The sequence below is a fragment of the Podarcis melisellensis genome (genome assembly GCF_964234715.1).
Source record: "Podarcis melisellensis genome assembly, chromosome: 6".
Lineage (NCBI taxonomy): Eukaryota > Metazoa > Chordata > Lepidosauria > Squamata > Lacertidae > Podarcis > Podarcis melisellensis.
In genome coordinates this window covers 39,860,109-39,877,065 of record NC_138538.1, presented here as the reverse complement: position 1 = coordinate 39,877,065, position 16,957 = coordinate 39,860,109, and the positions used below count along the sequence as shown (strand labels likewise).

The window sequence follows — 16,957 nt, the reverse complement described above, 5'->3', positions numbered from 1 at the left end:
TTCAAAAGATCCACTTTCTGAACAACTCTGCCTTTAGCTTTTTCCGTTAGAACTCTGGAACTCTAAGCTTCACAAGGCTGCAATGTGTTCTTAGAACACATTTCACAGATCCGAGAAAATATATATTATTAGAGATTGCTAAATTTAGAGATTACCCTTTTAGTTCCTATGCACAGTGCAGATACTGACCCAAGGTTTGGCTTGGAAAGTCATTTGAACCCAGAACTGTGGTTAAGGTCTCTTCTCCTTCACCGCAAGTTGTAGCCAGGGTTTCTTACAGATTGGGTATGGGGGCCCTAACAGAGCAGTAGGAGTGGCTCTAATATAATGAGCGGACCTATAAAATCCCTCAGTAGGAGCACCAGGGGAGGCTTACGAGGTTGCAGCTGCCTGCCCTGAAACTATCTGCTTGGGAAGTTAAAGCAAACTGAAATTCAAAGGGCTGTAGTGTCACATCAGTCATATTAGCTGTGAATGGGAATGGGTCGACTGCTGCTCTCCAATACATACTTGTCAAATACCTTCTCACTACCCTGCTATCACCCAGAGTTTAGTCACAGGTTGGCTCTCAACACTTTCCATTCACAGAAGTTCAAGTTCCACCCCCTAAGATGCAACAGCACCTGGCAACTTCAGTATCTAAAGATGAAATGAAGTTCTACGCTGTCTTCCAGATTGTCTTGTGGCATACTAATGCCACCTTTTGAAGTCCAAGAATGGAAGGTTTCATTCCTGTCCTTAAGCACTGATATTTGGATGAAGGGGGGAAGAAACGAAAAGCGAGGGGCATTTATTCTGCTTCAGGCAAAGCATTATTACAGCCGAGTTCCCACGAGTGATCATTATAGGCAGCGCAGGAAGAAAATTACAGTCATCGGATGGCAGTTCAACTTTGTAGCCCTTGCCAATTAGATAAGTAGAATCTTGATGTAAACAGCTGGGACCAGGCCACAGAGAAAGGAGGTCTGCAAAGCAGGTCAGAGTCTGGTGAGTTTTGACAGGGCGGAGGATATGCCTGGAAACACCATGTGGGCCCACCAAGCTCACCATTCTGAGCTTCTTGAAAGAAGGTTGGGACGCAAATAAAAGAAGCAGTTTTGTATGACTGGTCATGGGCTACCGTCAAACACAGGCTCAAGATGGGAGTGCACTATGAAAGCTTCTCAGAAGAACATCCCTGTTAGTCAGGCAAAAACAGCTTCCAAATAACACCCCAACACTGAAATCCTATGCAGGAGTTCAGTAGGAGTCAGTAACCATTCATAGGATCAGGCTGTATGAGCGTTGAGAGTGGATCATTAATATAAACAAGCATCCTTGGTGGAAACTCACACATTCTGGAATGCCATTCCTTTTCCAGAGGCTTTAGCCAGAGTGTTTTCTGGAAACAATGCAAGACCTTTATATCTGGGCAAGGGATAAGAAAGCTATTTCAGCTTTAATTTTGAAGTGTAATCTTCCTGAGCTGCATTTTTTTGGGGGGGGGTGTCAGGTGTTTGTTTGCTTGTAAAATGCCTGACCACAGATGGATGATAAGGTTGGGAAGAAGGATGTAACAAAGCATGGATTAGACGCTGATCTCATATTTATCAAGGCACCATGAAGGGCAGAAGCAAAAAAAGGAAAAGGAAAAAAAACCCTACATGAGTTTGAAGCCTCCAGTAGAAATCCTCGCTGTCCAGGAGAAACCATGTTAAATGCAAGCAATGAGCCGCCTGACTCGGATTATTAGAGGGCACATTTGCAGTTGAAGAGGACAGGGTCAGGTTCAAAAGCACAGCAGCTGCGCCTGAAGCCTTTGCATGTTTAGTCTTTCATTAGCATCGCACATCAGATAAACAAATGACAGTGTTTATTTATTCCAAACGTGGAAGGGTGGAAGCCTCCAAGCGCCAGCATGCTGCCAAATGGTAGAATAAGCAGATGACAGCAGCCTCAACACCTTCCGTCATCGCACACAGCTCCAGACGTTTTATCAGACTATGGAATTGGTATCTGACATGTTCTGGATGAGCCTGCATCCCCCTCACAAAGATCAGGTTCACTAGAGGGTTGGGTTTTTTTCCAACATTGCTGAAGGATTTATCAAGGGCACCTGGAGATCACAATACCTTTCACCAGTTATGAATAGCATGCCAGCTGAATCTCTTCTGAGACAGATGGATGGGCGACGACTATTGATGCGCTACTATATTTAGGTTAAACTGCTCTAAGACACTGTATGTGAAGAGTGCCTTTGGAAAATATCAAAAAGTGGTGCAGAATATGATAGACTGTTCACCAAGACAACACTATGACCATATTCCCCAGCATTAAAACATCTTCACTGCCTTCTATGTCCAATTCAAAGTGATCTTTAAATGACCTGAGTATGTAGAATACCATCTTCTCCCATACGAACCTAAGAAGCTTTCCAGTGACCCTTTCCTCGTCCAATCTTTTTTTTGAAAATGTTCATTTTGCAAATGCATGATAGGTATCAACTAAACTGGAATTGTAGAGTTGGAAGGGACCCCAAGGATCATCTCGTTCAACCCCCTGCAATGGGGTTGTCCAATGTGGGGCTAGAACCCACAACCCTGAGATGAAAAGTCTCATGCTCTACCAACTGAGCTATCCCAGCTGGTAAAAGTTGGTCCTGTTTAGGGATCAAAGCAGCTAGCTCAAACCCCATGCCCCAAATTCCACATACATGTCTCAGCACATGACCTCTGTATAAAGGGTATGTTAAACTGGAATATGGGGGGAAAGTGGGGAAAAGTGAGTATATTTGATAGACAGCTCAAGTGACACTTTACAACTGCCACTTGTTACTTTGGAAAGTTGTTTGGCTATTGTACCATTTGCTAGCAGACAAGGAAATGTGAAAGCAAAACAAAAGCAAATGGGAAATGGGGACACCCCCATTTTTCAGTCCTGGCCCTCTGCACCTTCACGTCTCACTGTGTGCCATTTTACTGTAGAATAGTGACTATTCTTATCCTCCCTTGTTAAGACTGAAGATCAAGCAAGGGATATAAATACGCATCCATTTTAATTCTCACTTTCCCCTCACCTCTTCAGCAGCCCAGTCCTTTGTTCAGCATCAAGGCATGCCTGGAGGCCTTTAAAAAGGTCAAGGGGAAAATTGATCACTTGCAGAAAGACAGTTGCTCACTGGCTCCAAAGTGTCCGAACTGCTATGCTCTACCAGTGACAATCCACCCCTAGGCAATTGTGCGTACAATAGTTTCGTGACCTAACACCGGGAACTTGAAACCGTGTGCACGGTTTCAAGAAACAAGTGCACACAGTGCTGCACCAGGATATAGACTTATCTAATTGTTCCCTGAAAGCCTCAAAGAGAAAGAATGAACAGCTTGCTCCAAGAACAGCGTAGCCAACCTCCAAATGATGTTCAACAGCAACTCCCATCAACCCACCCTGTTGGCCATGCTGACTGGGGTTACTCCTGGGTTAGATATTTGCTCACACAGCAGGCAAGCTCTGGCCCATGGGGTCACAAAGAGTCGAACACGACTAAATGACTAAACAACAACAAGGGAACAATTCTGGGAGCAAGGCAACAGACAGCAAAATATTTCATCCCTAACCCAGAAAAAAGTCTTCACAACTCAACATTCATGAAAGCAAAGGGAGAGGTGGCAAGCCAGCCCCACAGAGCTGCATCTCAGTGATCCAGAGAAGAAGTGGTGTTTTTGCAGGTGTGGGTGAGAAATAAAAGTGTGGGTGTCAAACTGCTGGGGAACCAAGAGACTCAAAAAGACCACAAAGGAAAAGAGCCACCCAAAGGAAAAACAAATTAAATTGACTGGTTCCATGAGTAAGACTTGACAACACTGACATTTAGGGAGATGCCAACAGGCTCCTGCTGTTAACTTTCAAGACCTACTTATTTCTGCAAAAAAAAGTTGGTGGTTGTTCAGATTTCCCACTGAGTTATGAACAATCTGGGAGTGCTTTCCAAATACCAGTGGGAATGAACCAAGCCTGAAGGTATTAACAGCTTTGACTTTCAAAGATAGGTGGCCAATACAAGCAGATTAGTCTCTTGTTAAAAAATTTCTTAGGACATTGTCCAATGATTTTAGATTTTGCTTTTGTATAATTCCATTGTGAGCAGGAAGGCTGGAATATTGGTATTGTACTAGTTCCCATGTAACACAGATGCATTCAACTTTCTAAAGCATGACAGTCATTTAGAGATGCTTATTTCTGAACAAGACAACTTCACACTATATACTGCTCCACTCCCAATGAGAAGCTTAGATAGCACCGAAAAAGACTGAATCACATCCAATATAGAAAGTTTTCCCAAGAAATCATTCTGGAAGAAAAGGTAACTAGTACAATGCTGACTTGCTAACAGGTAAGATGCCCACTAGCTTGTATCTTACCAGTTAGCACCTATTCCAACAAAATTGACCTAGGATTAATTTTAACATTCACTTTGGTAGGGATGTGATTTCTCAATCTGGGCTCAGTATCAGGACTCTTCCAAAGATTCCATCAACTGGATCTGGAAGTCCTCCAAGTTCAGGCTGGTAGGGTATTAATTTCATGCACACACTCACTTATGAATTATAATCTCATGATGATCCAAGCAGCATGAAAGCTTGCATAAAACATATCACGTGAAGTTGTTATCATATAGATGGTAAAAGACAGGCCTAACACCCTACACACTGAAAAACTAGAAGGTGTATATTGCTGCTGCATGAGAAAAAAAGGAAATCCTGATTAGTTTGCGCATTTATGCCATGACTGAGCCCCTTCCCCAACCCAAACTGCATCTGCTGCCAATGAAACCAAACACCCAGGATATTGTATATCCTTTTAGATTTACACAGCCCCATCTTGAGAAGTACACTCCAACTACACTTAGGCAGTACATAAACGGCTATCAACAAAGAGTGTGGCACTGATAACAAAGACTGCAGGTTCGATCCCTGTATGGGACAGCTGCTTATTCCTCCATTGCAGGGGGTTGGACGAGATGATCCTCAGGGTCTCTTCCAAAGCTACAGTTCTATGATTCTAAGAAAGAACAGCAACTAGCCATGATGGCTATTGCTCTCCCTCTAATGTCAGAGGCAGTAAGCTCATGAATATCAGCCGCTGGAAATCATGCGGGTTAACTGCTGTTGCATTCTGGTCTGCTTGTGGCCGCTGTGAGGAAAGGATGTTAAACTAGATGGGCCTCTGGCCTGCTCCAGCAGGACTTTTAAGTTATCAACATAAAACAAAACATTAACACCCCCCTCGTGAATCTCATTAGGTTTAATGACCGGTGCAGTTCTAATTTGTCACACAAAAAGATGAGCAAGAACATTTGGCTACAAAGCTACACCATGCTCTGTTAATTTTTTAAATATCCCATCTTTCCCTCAACTCTAACAGAACTCTAACCCTCCTCATTTTTCCCCCTCACAAGAACCCAGTGAGGTATGTGACTGGTCCAAGTTTACCAGTGAGTTTCCTGGTTGAGTGGGGATTTAAACCCTGCTCTTCCAGGTCTAGCTATACCACATTGGTTTTCTTATTTCAATTTCTAGCAACGACAACTCCCTCTAAGCTCCTGAAGGCACAGAAATGGTATGAAACTGAAATTTTACGAAGTGCTTAAAACCAAGTAGAAGCTCTTTAGCTGAATGTTTAATGTTAAGCTATAGTAGGTCACCCGGTCACTTCAGGAGGCAGCCGCAATTTGAAACTGTAGGGTCGGATTCTGTCCAAAGTACTACCTGGCTTGCATAAATGAGGCAGATAAGACTATTGAGACAGAGCCTCGGCCTTTAACATTAACATGACCTGCCAGATAGCTGCACTGCAGGCACAGAGGCCAGTGACACCGTAATCCCAGTAACTCAGCAATGTCATTTGAGAGCGAGGAGGCAAGCTCCACATGACAGCTAGTGTTTCAAGAGATATCTATTGGATATCTCCACTGTGCCTTACATTTCTAATATTTATTTAGAATAATATTTAAGGAGATTCTGCTTTGGGGCAAAGCCAGACCACATGCAAAAGCTGAGAACACATTTTCATCCCTCAGCTAAACAAGTCTTTTAACTGGATAACAGCCAATCGGATTTGCCAGCAATCGGTATCACAGGTCTCAGCCCCCGGCTAATAACGTTTACTGCAGCTCTGAGTTTTCCCCAGATTGGCAACTCTTCAGGCACACATATGATCATCAGTTCTGTAAACATCACCAAAAGTGCATTTTTTAAAAGTTCACTTCACGTTTTTGGGTGTGTGTGTTGGGCTTGGCACTACTGTATTTACTTTCTAGGGTCTGAACTTTTGGGAGAACTCTAGATGTCTTTACATTCCCGACACTCCATCTCTAAGAAGTAGAAGTTTATTTTCAATTCAGAGGCTGGGTTTTAGAGTTTATGTTCCTTTAAAGCTGAGATTTATAAGAAAAAGATGGGTCTTGGGTTATTAAAAGGCATTCAGTTTCAGGAACAGAAAGAGTGGGTCACACTGCTATTGACCACCTAAACTTTAATTGCTTCCAGAAGAGGGAGGCTTATTATACCTCTCACATGTGCAATCTAAGGAAGATGAGCCTGAAAAAAAGAGAGGAATAAATATATAATGGTTTCTAATGGAAAACGTCTGCCTCCCACCAAAGCAATGAGCAGCAAATCACTCTCATGGGATTTAAAAGACACTAACAATAAAGCAAGTTACAAGTCCATATACAGAATTTTGAGCCCATTCCATGCTGAAGGCTTTCAGTCTTACCTGCACAATGTCCAGGACCATCCCAGCTGCTACTGTCCCAAACCCTGCCAGCAGGAAAGGAAAGAGGACTTGCAGCCCAATGGAAAAGGAGGTCTCTTTTAGGGGAGAGGCTGGTTCTGGGCCGCGGTCTGTGCTGGTATCATCGCTCTCTGTAGTTTGACTGCCATTCTCTAGCAGGGCATCTTCCTCACGCACCCCTTTGGCATTGGCTCGGGATTCTATCACTACCACCTCGACACCTCCTCCTTCTTCAGGCCCTAAAAACTCGGAAGATTCAACGAGATGTTCTCGGTCAGGACTGGAGAGACAGTCTATAGGGCCAGCAACAATGGGTAGCACCACGCCATTGGTGTGATGAGCTTCCTTTTGTTCCAGCTTGGAGGTCATGTTGCAAGATTAGGCAGGCTGTCTCCAGCCTTCAACCCTTGATATACTACAGAAGGGACCCAGCAGAGAAAAAGTCTTTTGCTTGGGGGTTAAGCCAATATGCCTTTCGACATATATATTCCAAGTCCTCCAGTTCGACAATTCTGTCCTTAGCCGCAAGGTCTGCTCCCCTAGCAAAAACCCCCATCAAGCACAATCCAGAACGGGAGACGCCAGCCACAGAGCCAGCAGAGACACTGCAGTAGATTCTGGTGAGATCAAATCCGCTCCGCTTCAACCTTCTCTGGAGTTCTCTCTCAAGGCAAGAGTCTTTGGGGCACACTTAGTGCAAAATGTAAAGTGCCTGCAATTGTTAGTTTCTTTGGTTTGTAAGTTTCCAGAGCATCAGCTTCTCAAATCTTGATATCAAGCTCAGGTCTTAATGCAACAACTAATTCAGCTGTTCTTTAAAGTGGATGGAGAATAGAGATTTTTCAGCAAAACCACTTTGTAGATTAGAGTCTTTAAAAACAGTTTGAGATAAATTTGGATTCTAGCTTTAAAACAAACAAAAATGCAGAGTAAGTGTCGAGTTTAGTTTCCTAGGCAGTTCCTGCTACCCAGAAAGTTGAAAGGCTTGAAAAATTCTTCCTCCTCTTCTCTAGAATGAAGATCAGGGTTGCCTTGATTTCATGAGATTCCAGCCAATTATGAAGGGCTTGGTTCAGGTCTCCAGGCTGGCCTTCTCACCCTCTCTGACTGTCTCTTCACACTCTTCCCAAGACAGCCTGGCTATCAGTGAGCTGTGAGAAGGGACCACCCTTTTTCTCAGAAAGGAAATCTCTCACCTTACAACATGCGGCAATGAAGGCTCTTATTTAAAGCAACATGAAGATCCCAGACAGGCTTATGCTGTGAGCTTGTCCAATGCTAGCAACGGAAAATTCTTCTACAGACTCTTCAGGGAACACACTGCTCTCACCTTAAAACACAGAAGAGTGGAAAATGCATGATACAATTTTTAGGCAACTAAAGAATAACTCTTTCATTCATAAAGTCCCTCCCTCCCATGTATTAGTGTATACGTCAATAGCTTTACTGTTCTTCTATATGCCGGTGTTGTTTTTTTTAATTAAAAAACCCCCTAAACAAACATCAATATAAAAACAGCTGCAAAGGAAGAGGCCCTTATGTTTCCTCTGTTACCACCATGTCTATCCAATTTCCCCTTCCGACATTAAATTCCGTCTGAGATTTTCACACCCGACAGTCACAGGACATAGCGCACAGATGTGTTCCATGCAGAGGACAAACACAATTGTTCATTGCTGGTGAGCCAATGCAACTGCAACCAATGAACACCCTTGAAACAGAGTCAGGCAAGCATGCTGTACCATCAGGGCCATTCCTCAATCAGGATGGACACGCATGGCATTTCTGAGTCCTAAAGCCAGAAACCTGACAGCTTCTGCCTGCAACAAGTAGGAAACCCATAAAATCCACAACAGCGGCATGAATGTGTATGTACACTACTGCCCTCTGCTGTGTGCAGGATGCTTTAATTCACCAGCTAGCTCACAAGAACGCAAGCAGCAGAGCAGAGTGGAGCAGCAAGGTTCCAAGTTCCATTCTCCTTGCATTATAAAGCAGTCTCAAACCTACCAGTTTGTCAGTCTTTAAAGATATAATTTCACTGTGTCTTTAGGGTAAAGAAAGCCAGACAAATCCCACCATCTAGTTACTTTTCTTCCCAAACAATTGCTAACATATGGCTTGGGACAGGGTGGAAGGTGCATTAGCAACCTATGTATTGTATTTACACGTAGAGCCACATGTGTAGCAAGCCATCTCAACACACTACAGCAGTTACCAAAAGAAAATATTATTAAGGGCCATGCATCAGTTGTTCCTAGCAACACAAAGGTCAGTCACATTAGTGAGAGACAGTGTTGCACATCTAATGCTCCTAACCCTGTGAAGCCAATGCAATTTTGAATACAGAGGTATGTTCCAAACAATTTTACTCATGAGACATCAGACAGCCACATTGCCTAAAATCTAGAATTTCTTCTAATGTTTATTGCAGGAGAGCATCAAGGAGCTCCTGGTTACAGTTTGAAGACTCTCACGTGTGAAGGAAGCATAATACAAGACACTCATTCTTGGATAAGCAACCCAACTTTTGTATTAGAATAAATTTGGAAAGGAAGTGATGTTTAAGATATGAGTTAGTCAGCAGCAGCTCATTTACCATGAAATCGCATGACACACATCACCTACAATGCAATTTAGGGTTCTGAGTAACCCATCTAGTTTCATAATCCACACACAGACACAAGCCCTTTCTGACAGCAAGTTACAATCGGAGTATCTCTTCACACGCTGTACCCTCATCCATTCTATTAATACACCACATCCTTAGATCAATCCTCCAATACTCTACACTCGTGACCCTGCCTGCTCAGTCAGAAAGTCAAGTCCAAGCCAGCCATAAATTAATAAGACACATTTATGTTTTTTTACTCTTCCCACCGATCCATACTACCAATCTATTCCATCGCCCCAGCATCTTACCATGAAGGGAAACAAAGCTATTTGCCAGAACACCAGATTTGAACCATAAAGTTGCATTAAAACCCCACTATCTTTACAGTAAGTATGTACCCTTCAACCATACACACACACTCCCCACCCCAAAGAAAAACCAGATGCCCAGGAAATGGTACGAGGGAGCAGCCACCTACCCTAATGGGGACTCTGCTTCTTAGCTATCTCCATCCTACAGCAATTATCCTAAACAAGCTATTCTTCCTTGCCGGTCCCCCCACCAAAGCACAAGTCCTCGTTGCAAGGAAGAGGACTGACTAGGTGGCTCCGTCGTAAGCCAAGCCCCTTGCCCTGTCCCTTTAAAGCTTCCCTTAGGAGCCCAAGGGGTCTTGAGCCCAAGGAATCCACTCCCACGAGGGGGGCGAGGGGAGCCTACCTGCCGCCTCCTGAGCCCGGCTTCTTGCCTCTTCTGGGATCCAGCCCCTTCTCTTGCTCCCCCGGCCCCCCGACGGCGACCTCTCGCTGCCACTGCTTACATTGCAATTGGACTGGGGATGGAGAAAGCGCTGCTTGCCAGAAGAGCAAGGTAGGAGGCGGAGCTTGCATGTAAGCCCCCTCCCCTCGCTCGAGGAGTTGACAGCCGCGGCGTCCAGTGGGAGCACGGCGCCCGTCCGCTCGCTACACGCCGATTGGCTCGCCGCCGTCGACGCGAATGACAGGTGCGAGCGGCCCCGACGGATTGGTAGCAGCGCCGGCCAACCGCAGCAGGGAAGGAGGCGGACTCGGCGGGAGGGGGGAAGTCTTTGCTGTGTGGGCAAGGCAGGCTGCAGGCTTGGCAGGGTGGGAGCCAATCACGTGCTCGCTGCAAAAGCCGTGGCATTCCTGGGCAGTTAGTTGCGGCAGCTGCTCAGAGGCGGGCGGAGGGGCTTCTTCCCAAACTGAGGGCTGCGAGCGAGTCAGGATGTTATCTGGCGCTTAAGCAATATTGGAATTTATTTATTTTTCTCCAGACCGCGGAGTTAAAGTGGTAGAATGGGTTGTACCATTTCAGGCTGCTGGTGGGCGGCAACATTTTCCGTTGCTGTCGTAAGCGCAACGAGCAAGCTCCCTGCAAGCAGAAATCTAGCCTAGGAAAGAGATATCCGCATCCTTGACATGGTGGTTTTCTGCTGCAGGGAGGCTCTTGTTTAAGGGAGCCGCCAAAAATCGGCACGATCTGTCTGCACTTGGAAGTGGTGCAGTCTGTTCTACCACTCTGCTATCTCATTCTGCGGCTGGGGTTAGGCTGGGTCATACGGTAGATGGCTATTTATTTTTCAGTCGACTCTTATTCATAGCTGTCAACGTTTCTCTTTTTAAAAGAAAATTCCCTTATTCCGAATAGGATTCCTCGCAAGAAAAGGGAAACGTTGACAGCTATGTTCTTATTATATTTTTAAAGACGTGAGACAATCTTATGGTGGTTATCCAGCTTCATATCTAATTTAGTTCTCAGTTGAAAACCACAACTAGATTTCTGAGGTTGCAGCCCTAATCACACTTAATAGGAAGTAAGACTCACTGCACTCTGTGGGACACACTTCTGAGTAATAATAATAATAATAATAATAATAATTTATTATTTATACCCTGCCCATCTTGCTGGGTTTCCCCAGCCACTCTGGGCAGCTTCCAACAGAATATTAAAATACAATAATCTATCAAACATTAAAAGCTTCCCTAAACATGCGTAGTATTGCTCTGTAAATAAGGGGTGCAGAGACATAGGCATTTCCTATGAGCCTCTTAGTGGCAAGACAGAGGACACTGTATGTTCAAAGGAATACCGTTCAAAAGGCTTCATCTAGGCTTTAGAAATAGTTCTGGGATGGAACCTAATGAGCTAAGGCTTAACTCTTAAAGCCATCCCTGGTTTGCAAAAATTAGTAGATAAATAAATTACCGTATTTTTCGCTCTATAAGACGCACCAGACCACAAGACGCACCTAGTTTTTGGAGGAGGAAAACAAGAAAAAAAATATTCTGAATCTCAGAAGCCAGAACAGCAAGAGGGATCGCTGCGCAGCAATCCCTCTTGCTGTTCTGGCTTGTGGGATAGCTGCGCAGCCTGCATTCGCTCCATAAGACGCACACACATTTCCCCTTACTTTTTAGGAGGGGAAAAGTGAGTCTTATAGAGCAAAAAATACAGTAGACCATCTTTTCAAGCTAAAACAAAAACAAAACAGGTGAAATTTGGTGTAGAAATGTGAGATCGTTCAGAAGCTGTCAAGAATGGGGAAATGTGAAATTTAGAAGGCAAGTGATGCCTTTCTATCTCAACTGAAACTGCCTCTCTGCACAGCTACTTTCATTCAAGGTCTTCTGAGACACCAACAAAGCAATGTTGCAACATGGAGCTAGTTTTGATTACGTTTCCTTACCAGTGGAAATGAATGTGAAGGGAATTGCTCAAGGCCTTATATTACGATTCTGGCAAAGCCAATTTCCCTGACTCATATATCTCAACTACAAGGAGGTATGTAGCCTTCCTCTACGTATGCTTACTTTGAAGAAAGGCCCATTCGGTACAATGAGGGTTACCCCGAAATCAGTGTGCTTAGAGAGGGAAGCATATTTACTCAGAATATCTGGCACTGAATGCGTAAGCAAAACTAGATGCAATCGCAAAATCACCTGATTAAATTATTTAAATTCGCATTTATCAAGCACTGCAGAGTACCCCAACCCCTCCCCCCAAAAACAGTTTTTGTGTTGAATTTAGAGCTTGGGCTTGACTTTTCAAAGTTTGGGACTAATGGGAAAATATGTGGTGAGCAGGAAATAAGTAGAGTGAAATAAGCAGGAAGTTGTCTAATAGGCACGATAGTCATGCCAAGTAGGGGGGGGGATGCTACCTGATTCCCGCCTCCTTACAACCAACCACATTTTTGAGTTTCAGAAATTTGCTCACTGCAATATAGTCTGTTTGGAGCTTCTTTTGCACTTGATCCAGAAGCTGCTGTTAATGCAGAATGCTGCAGCATGATTATGACAAGAATGAGACCCTGTGCTCATATAACATCTCTGAACATCTCTGGTTAGAGATTTGTAATGGTTGTATTAGTATATAAAACCCTTGGGACTAATTTACTTGTGGGATTGATTTACCCCAAATGTGCTCACTCAGCCGCTTTGATCTGCAGAACTGGCTCTGTTTCAGCTGCATTTGTAAGAAAATGATCTTTTACTGTAGCAGCACTTACACTTTGGAATTCCCTCCTGACTGACATCTCTGCTTAAAACATTTTTGTTTAGGCAAGCCTATCCAAATAGGGATAGGCTTAAAAAGCAGGGACATCACCTTGCCAATAAAGGTCCGCATAGTTAAAGCTATGGTTTTCCCAGCAGTGATGTATGGAAGTGAGAGCTGGACCATAAAGAAGGCTGATCGCTGAAGAATTGATGCTTTTGAATTATGGTGCTGGAGGAGACTCTTGAGAGTCCCATGGACTGCAAGAAGATCAAACCTATCCATTCTTAAGGAAATCAGCCCTGAGTGCTCACTGGAAGGACAGATCCTGAAGCTGAGGCTCCAGTACTTTGGCCACCTCATGAGAAGAGAAGACTCCCTGGAAAAGACCCTAATGTTTGGAAAGACTGAGGGCGCAAGGAGAAGGGGACAACAGCGGACAAGATGGTTGGACAGTGTTCTTGAAGCTACCATTATGCGTTTGACCAAACTGTGGGAGGCAGTGGAAGACAGGAATGCCTGGCATGCTCTGGTCCATGGGGTCACGAAGAGTTGGACGCGACTAAACGACTAAACAACAATGACAACATCCAAGCATAGAAATTACATGTGTTTTATTTTTAGCTAGTGTTGATTTTAATTGACAGAGGGAAAAACGTGTTTAGCTTTTTAATTTGATTTTAATGTTTTATTTTATATTGTTGTAAGTGGATTAGACACTTTTTACAATTAAGCAATGTATAAATTTTGTTGATTATATAAAACTTGCATTTGCTATGAAGTCCCATTGAGTGTTGGAATTTATGTCAAAGTGAGCATGCTTCAAATCAGGTTACAAATGGTACATCCTCTAATTTTCCCCACCCTTTCTTGACACTTTTAGAAACTTAAATTCACCTTTGCCCTATCTGATGCACAGTGCAACACTGGCACTACTATCCCACTGGTTCTTGCCATTCCACATCACTTTTCCATTGTGTCTATAGCATTCTTCAAACCAAGCACTCTATCCCCATCTTGGCTTGGAGGCTACTAAGCATTAGCATATAAACATCTTTCTGTCTATAGCCCTTTGGCCTCTTTGCTTAGGTTTCATGACCAGCTATATGCCTATGGGCTAGCTCTATCCATTTTGATCATTAGAAATGTGCCCGCTTTCTCTGAGGGTTAAGTTTAATGCTGCTTTGCCAGCTTTTCGATGTTAAGCTCCATCACTCTGGTTCCATTTAGTTCAATCTTTTTTGTACAGGCCTTGTTGTTGTTGTTGTTTAGTCGTTTAGTTGTGTCCAACTCTTCGTGACCCCATGCACCAGAGCACGCCAGGCTCTCCTGTCTTCCAATGCCTCCCGCAGCTTGGTCAAACTTATGCTGGTAGCTTCGAGAACACTATCCAACCATCTCGTCCTCTGTCATCCCCTTCTCCTTGTGCCCTCCATCTTTCTCAACATCAGGGTCTTTTCCAGGGAGTCTTCTCTTCTTAAGAGGTGGCCAAAGTATTGGTGCCTCAGCTTCGGGATCTGTCCTTCTAGTGAGCACTCAGGGCTGATTCCCTTAATCAGGAAATTACAAGCCTAGCGTGTCCCAAAGCATCCCCCAGTGACATCCAAATTGAAACCCTTCCTTCTGACATCACCATTCCATCCATGAATCAGCTCTGCCTATCTAATTAGCCCTACATATGATACAGGTAGCATTTCAGTGACAGTTGTCTTGGAGATCCTGCCTTTCAGCTTTCTGCAATCTAAATTTTGCTTTTAGGACCACACTTCTGCAGTTCTCCATGTCATTGGTAGCCACCAGTTCCTCCCTAGCATTATCTGTCAACCTACCCAGATCTAGATAAGTGTGACATCTGCTGCTTTCACACCAGGCAGGCAAACCACTAGGCAGTCTATACACCCGTAACAAACCCACCCCTGTATTTCTCATTATCAATTGAGCCCACACCCTCACAGGCATATCCTGTTTGTCCCCCAAGGAATAGGGTATTGTTTCTCTCTTCCTCAGAATTATCCCCTTCTTCCAATAACCTCTTTCTCCACACCAGAGGAGCTGTCAAGCCAGGAGTGGTCCCCAAAGGCCACATTCACAAAGACCTTACTGTCTCTTCACACATACTTGCTTTGCATATCTGCTTAACTTTTCGTCTTGACATTTCATCAGCTGGGTCTCCATTTGTGCCTGTATTCCCATGAGCCTTTTTTGCGCCTTCCTAGATCTGGGGCCCACGAGGCACCAAGAGTCTGAGATTGATCCGGAGCCAGGCACCATTTTCTATGAGCCATTATGGCAGCTTGCCTAAGACGGAAAGGGAACTGGTGGCCTGTTTTCTTAGGCTTGGATTGGTAAACCTATAGCCCTTCAGAGACTGTTGGACCCCAGTTCTCATCAGCTCCAGCCAGCATGGCCAGTGCTCTGGGATGTTGGGAATTGTAGTCCTGCAACATCTGGGGAGCCACACGGTCCCCCATGACTGCTTTACTCAATAAATCGCCACAGCTGCACTCATTTACTCCCAACAATCCAGGTTTTGCAAATAAACAAAAACACGACGAGGGAAATTCAATGTTGCTCTAAGTTGATTTTTCTATCGGGGCAAGGATTTTGGTTTGTCAGATGGAAGGATTCCCCCCTCTTGGCAGGGAAGTGACATGGGGGTAGGAGAGAAGGGAAAGCTCCATTGTGCAAGTGGAAGTCATTACTAAGGGCTTCTGTTGATGAATCCCCCCTAGGAGTTGAATACTACCCTACAGTGGTACCTCGGGTTAAAGACGCTTCAAATTACAGATGCTTCTGGTTACAGACTCCGCTAACCCAGAAATAGTACCTCGGGTTAAGAACTTTGCTTCAGGATGAGAACAGAAATTGTGCGGCGGCTGCAGTGGCAGCTGGAAGCCCCATTAGCTAAAGTGGTACCTCAGGTTAAGAACAGTTTCAGGTTAAGAACGGACCTCCAGAACGAATTAAGTTCTTAACCCGAGGTACCAGTGCATATGCAATTGAAATAATAGAACATTAGAAAGCTAACCCCCGATTAAGTTACTGATCTTACGTCATGGTTCAGGAGAGGGAGGAGAACACCAGGGTTAAAGCTGATTGACAAGCTTAACAGAGGCCAAGGATTCAGGCTTGTGAGGAAGCAATGAAGATAAATGTTGACATATTCAAATCTCTGGGTTTGAAAGGAAAGTCAGAACTGCATCAACACTTTTCTTCCAGGGGAAGAAACATTCCTAATAATTCCAGGTAGAAAAGATTCAAAAGTTCAATAATGCAAAAGATTTTCCATAGCTTTTATATATTTATTTTTCAAAAAGCAAACTGGAAAAGTAGTACTGTATTGGATTTGAAAGATCTCAAACAGTCACAATTTGTGAAGGAAGGGGAATTTCTTCCTTCCCCAAGAAGGATATTGATTTGTTCAGCTTTGTTGGACAAATACGCAGGGATCAATACAATAAGATAACAGACTGCCAGGGATTTCTGAAGAATGTTTGTTAGATTTTTACCTGGGTTGTTAGGATCCACATGCCTTGGGTCAAGAAAACTACTGTCACGGGCTATTAGATACCTCTTCCAAGTCTAAGCTGATAGTATTTTCACTGCCTGTTCTATATCTCTTCTGTGTGAATACACAGGATTTCTGGCTTCTATTCCCTGGTTGTAGTGGGAGGAATAAATCCCTTATGCTTACTAAAAAGGGCCAGCATGCAGAACTCTCTTCTATGACAAGCTAAGACTATGATGTGGACGGTTATGCCATGGCCCAAATTAGCAGTCTGAGTTTTATGCCTATGAGGAGCTTGAGACCAATCATATATATACAGTATATTTGTCCTCCTAAGCACCAGCTATCTACCAGAGTCTATTTTTCCTGCCCCTATTCACCTTGGCTACTGTCATTTTGGACAGCCTAATGACATGTGGTCTAAGATCTGTAGCCAACTGGGACATGAGTTTAATGAACCTTCATTGACTTCGCTTGGCAGATATCAGCCAGGGTGAAGAATCTGTAGTCCAGTAATATCTAGAGGGCCACAACTCTTAACATCCCTGACC

General features: G+C 44.0%; 1 protein-coding gene across 3 annotated transcripts in view; it reads right to left on the bottom strand.

Moving 5' to 3' along the window:
• SLC41A1 (solute carrier family 41 member 1) overlaps positions 1-10,250 on the bottom strand; it is a 45,078-nt gene extending 34,828 nt beyond the window's left edge. The window contains exons 1-2 of one of the 3 annotated variants that reach the window (XM_081916402.1): positions 10,103-10,250; positions 6,754-8,101 (exon numbers count right to left, since the gene is read on the bottom strand). In XM_081916402.1, the coding sequence (XP_081772528.1) occupies positions 6,754-7,140 (387 nt within the window). In that variant the 5' untranslated portion in view covers positions 7,141-8,101; positions 10,103-10,250. Of the gene's footprint in view, positions 1-6,753; positions 8,102-9,863; positions 9,958-10,102 lie in introns of those variants that run through there. The other 2 variants (XM_081916403.1, XM_081916404.1) reach the window with 2 other exon arrangements.
• Positions 10,251-16,957: the final 6,707 nt, after the last annotated feature.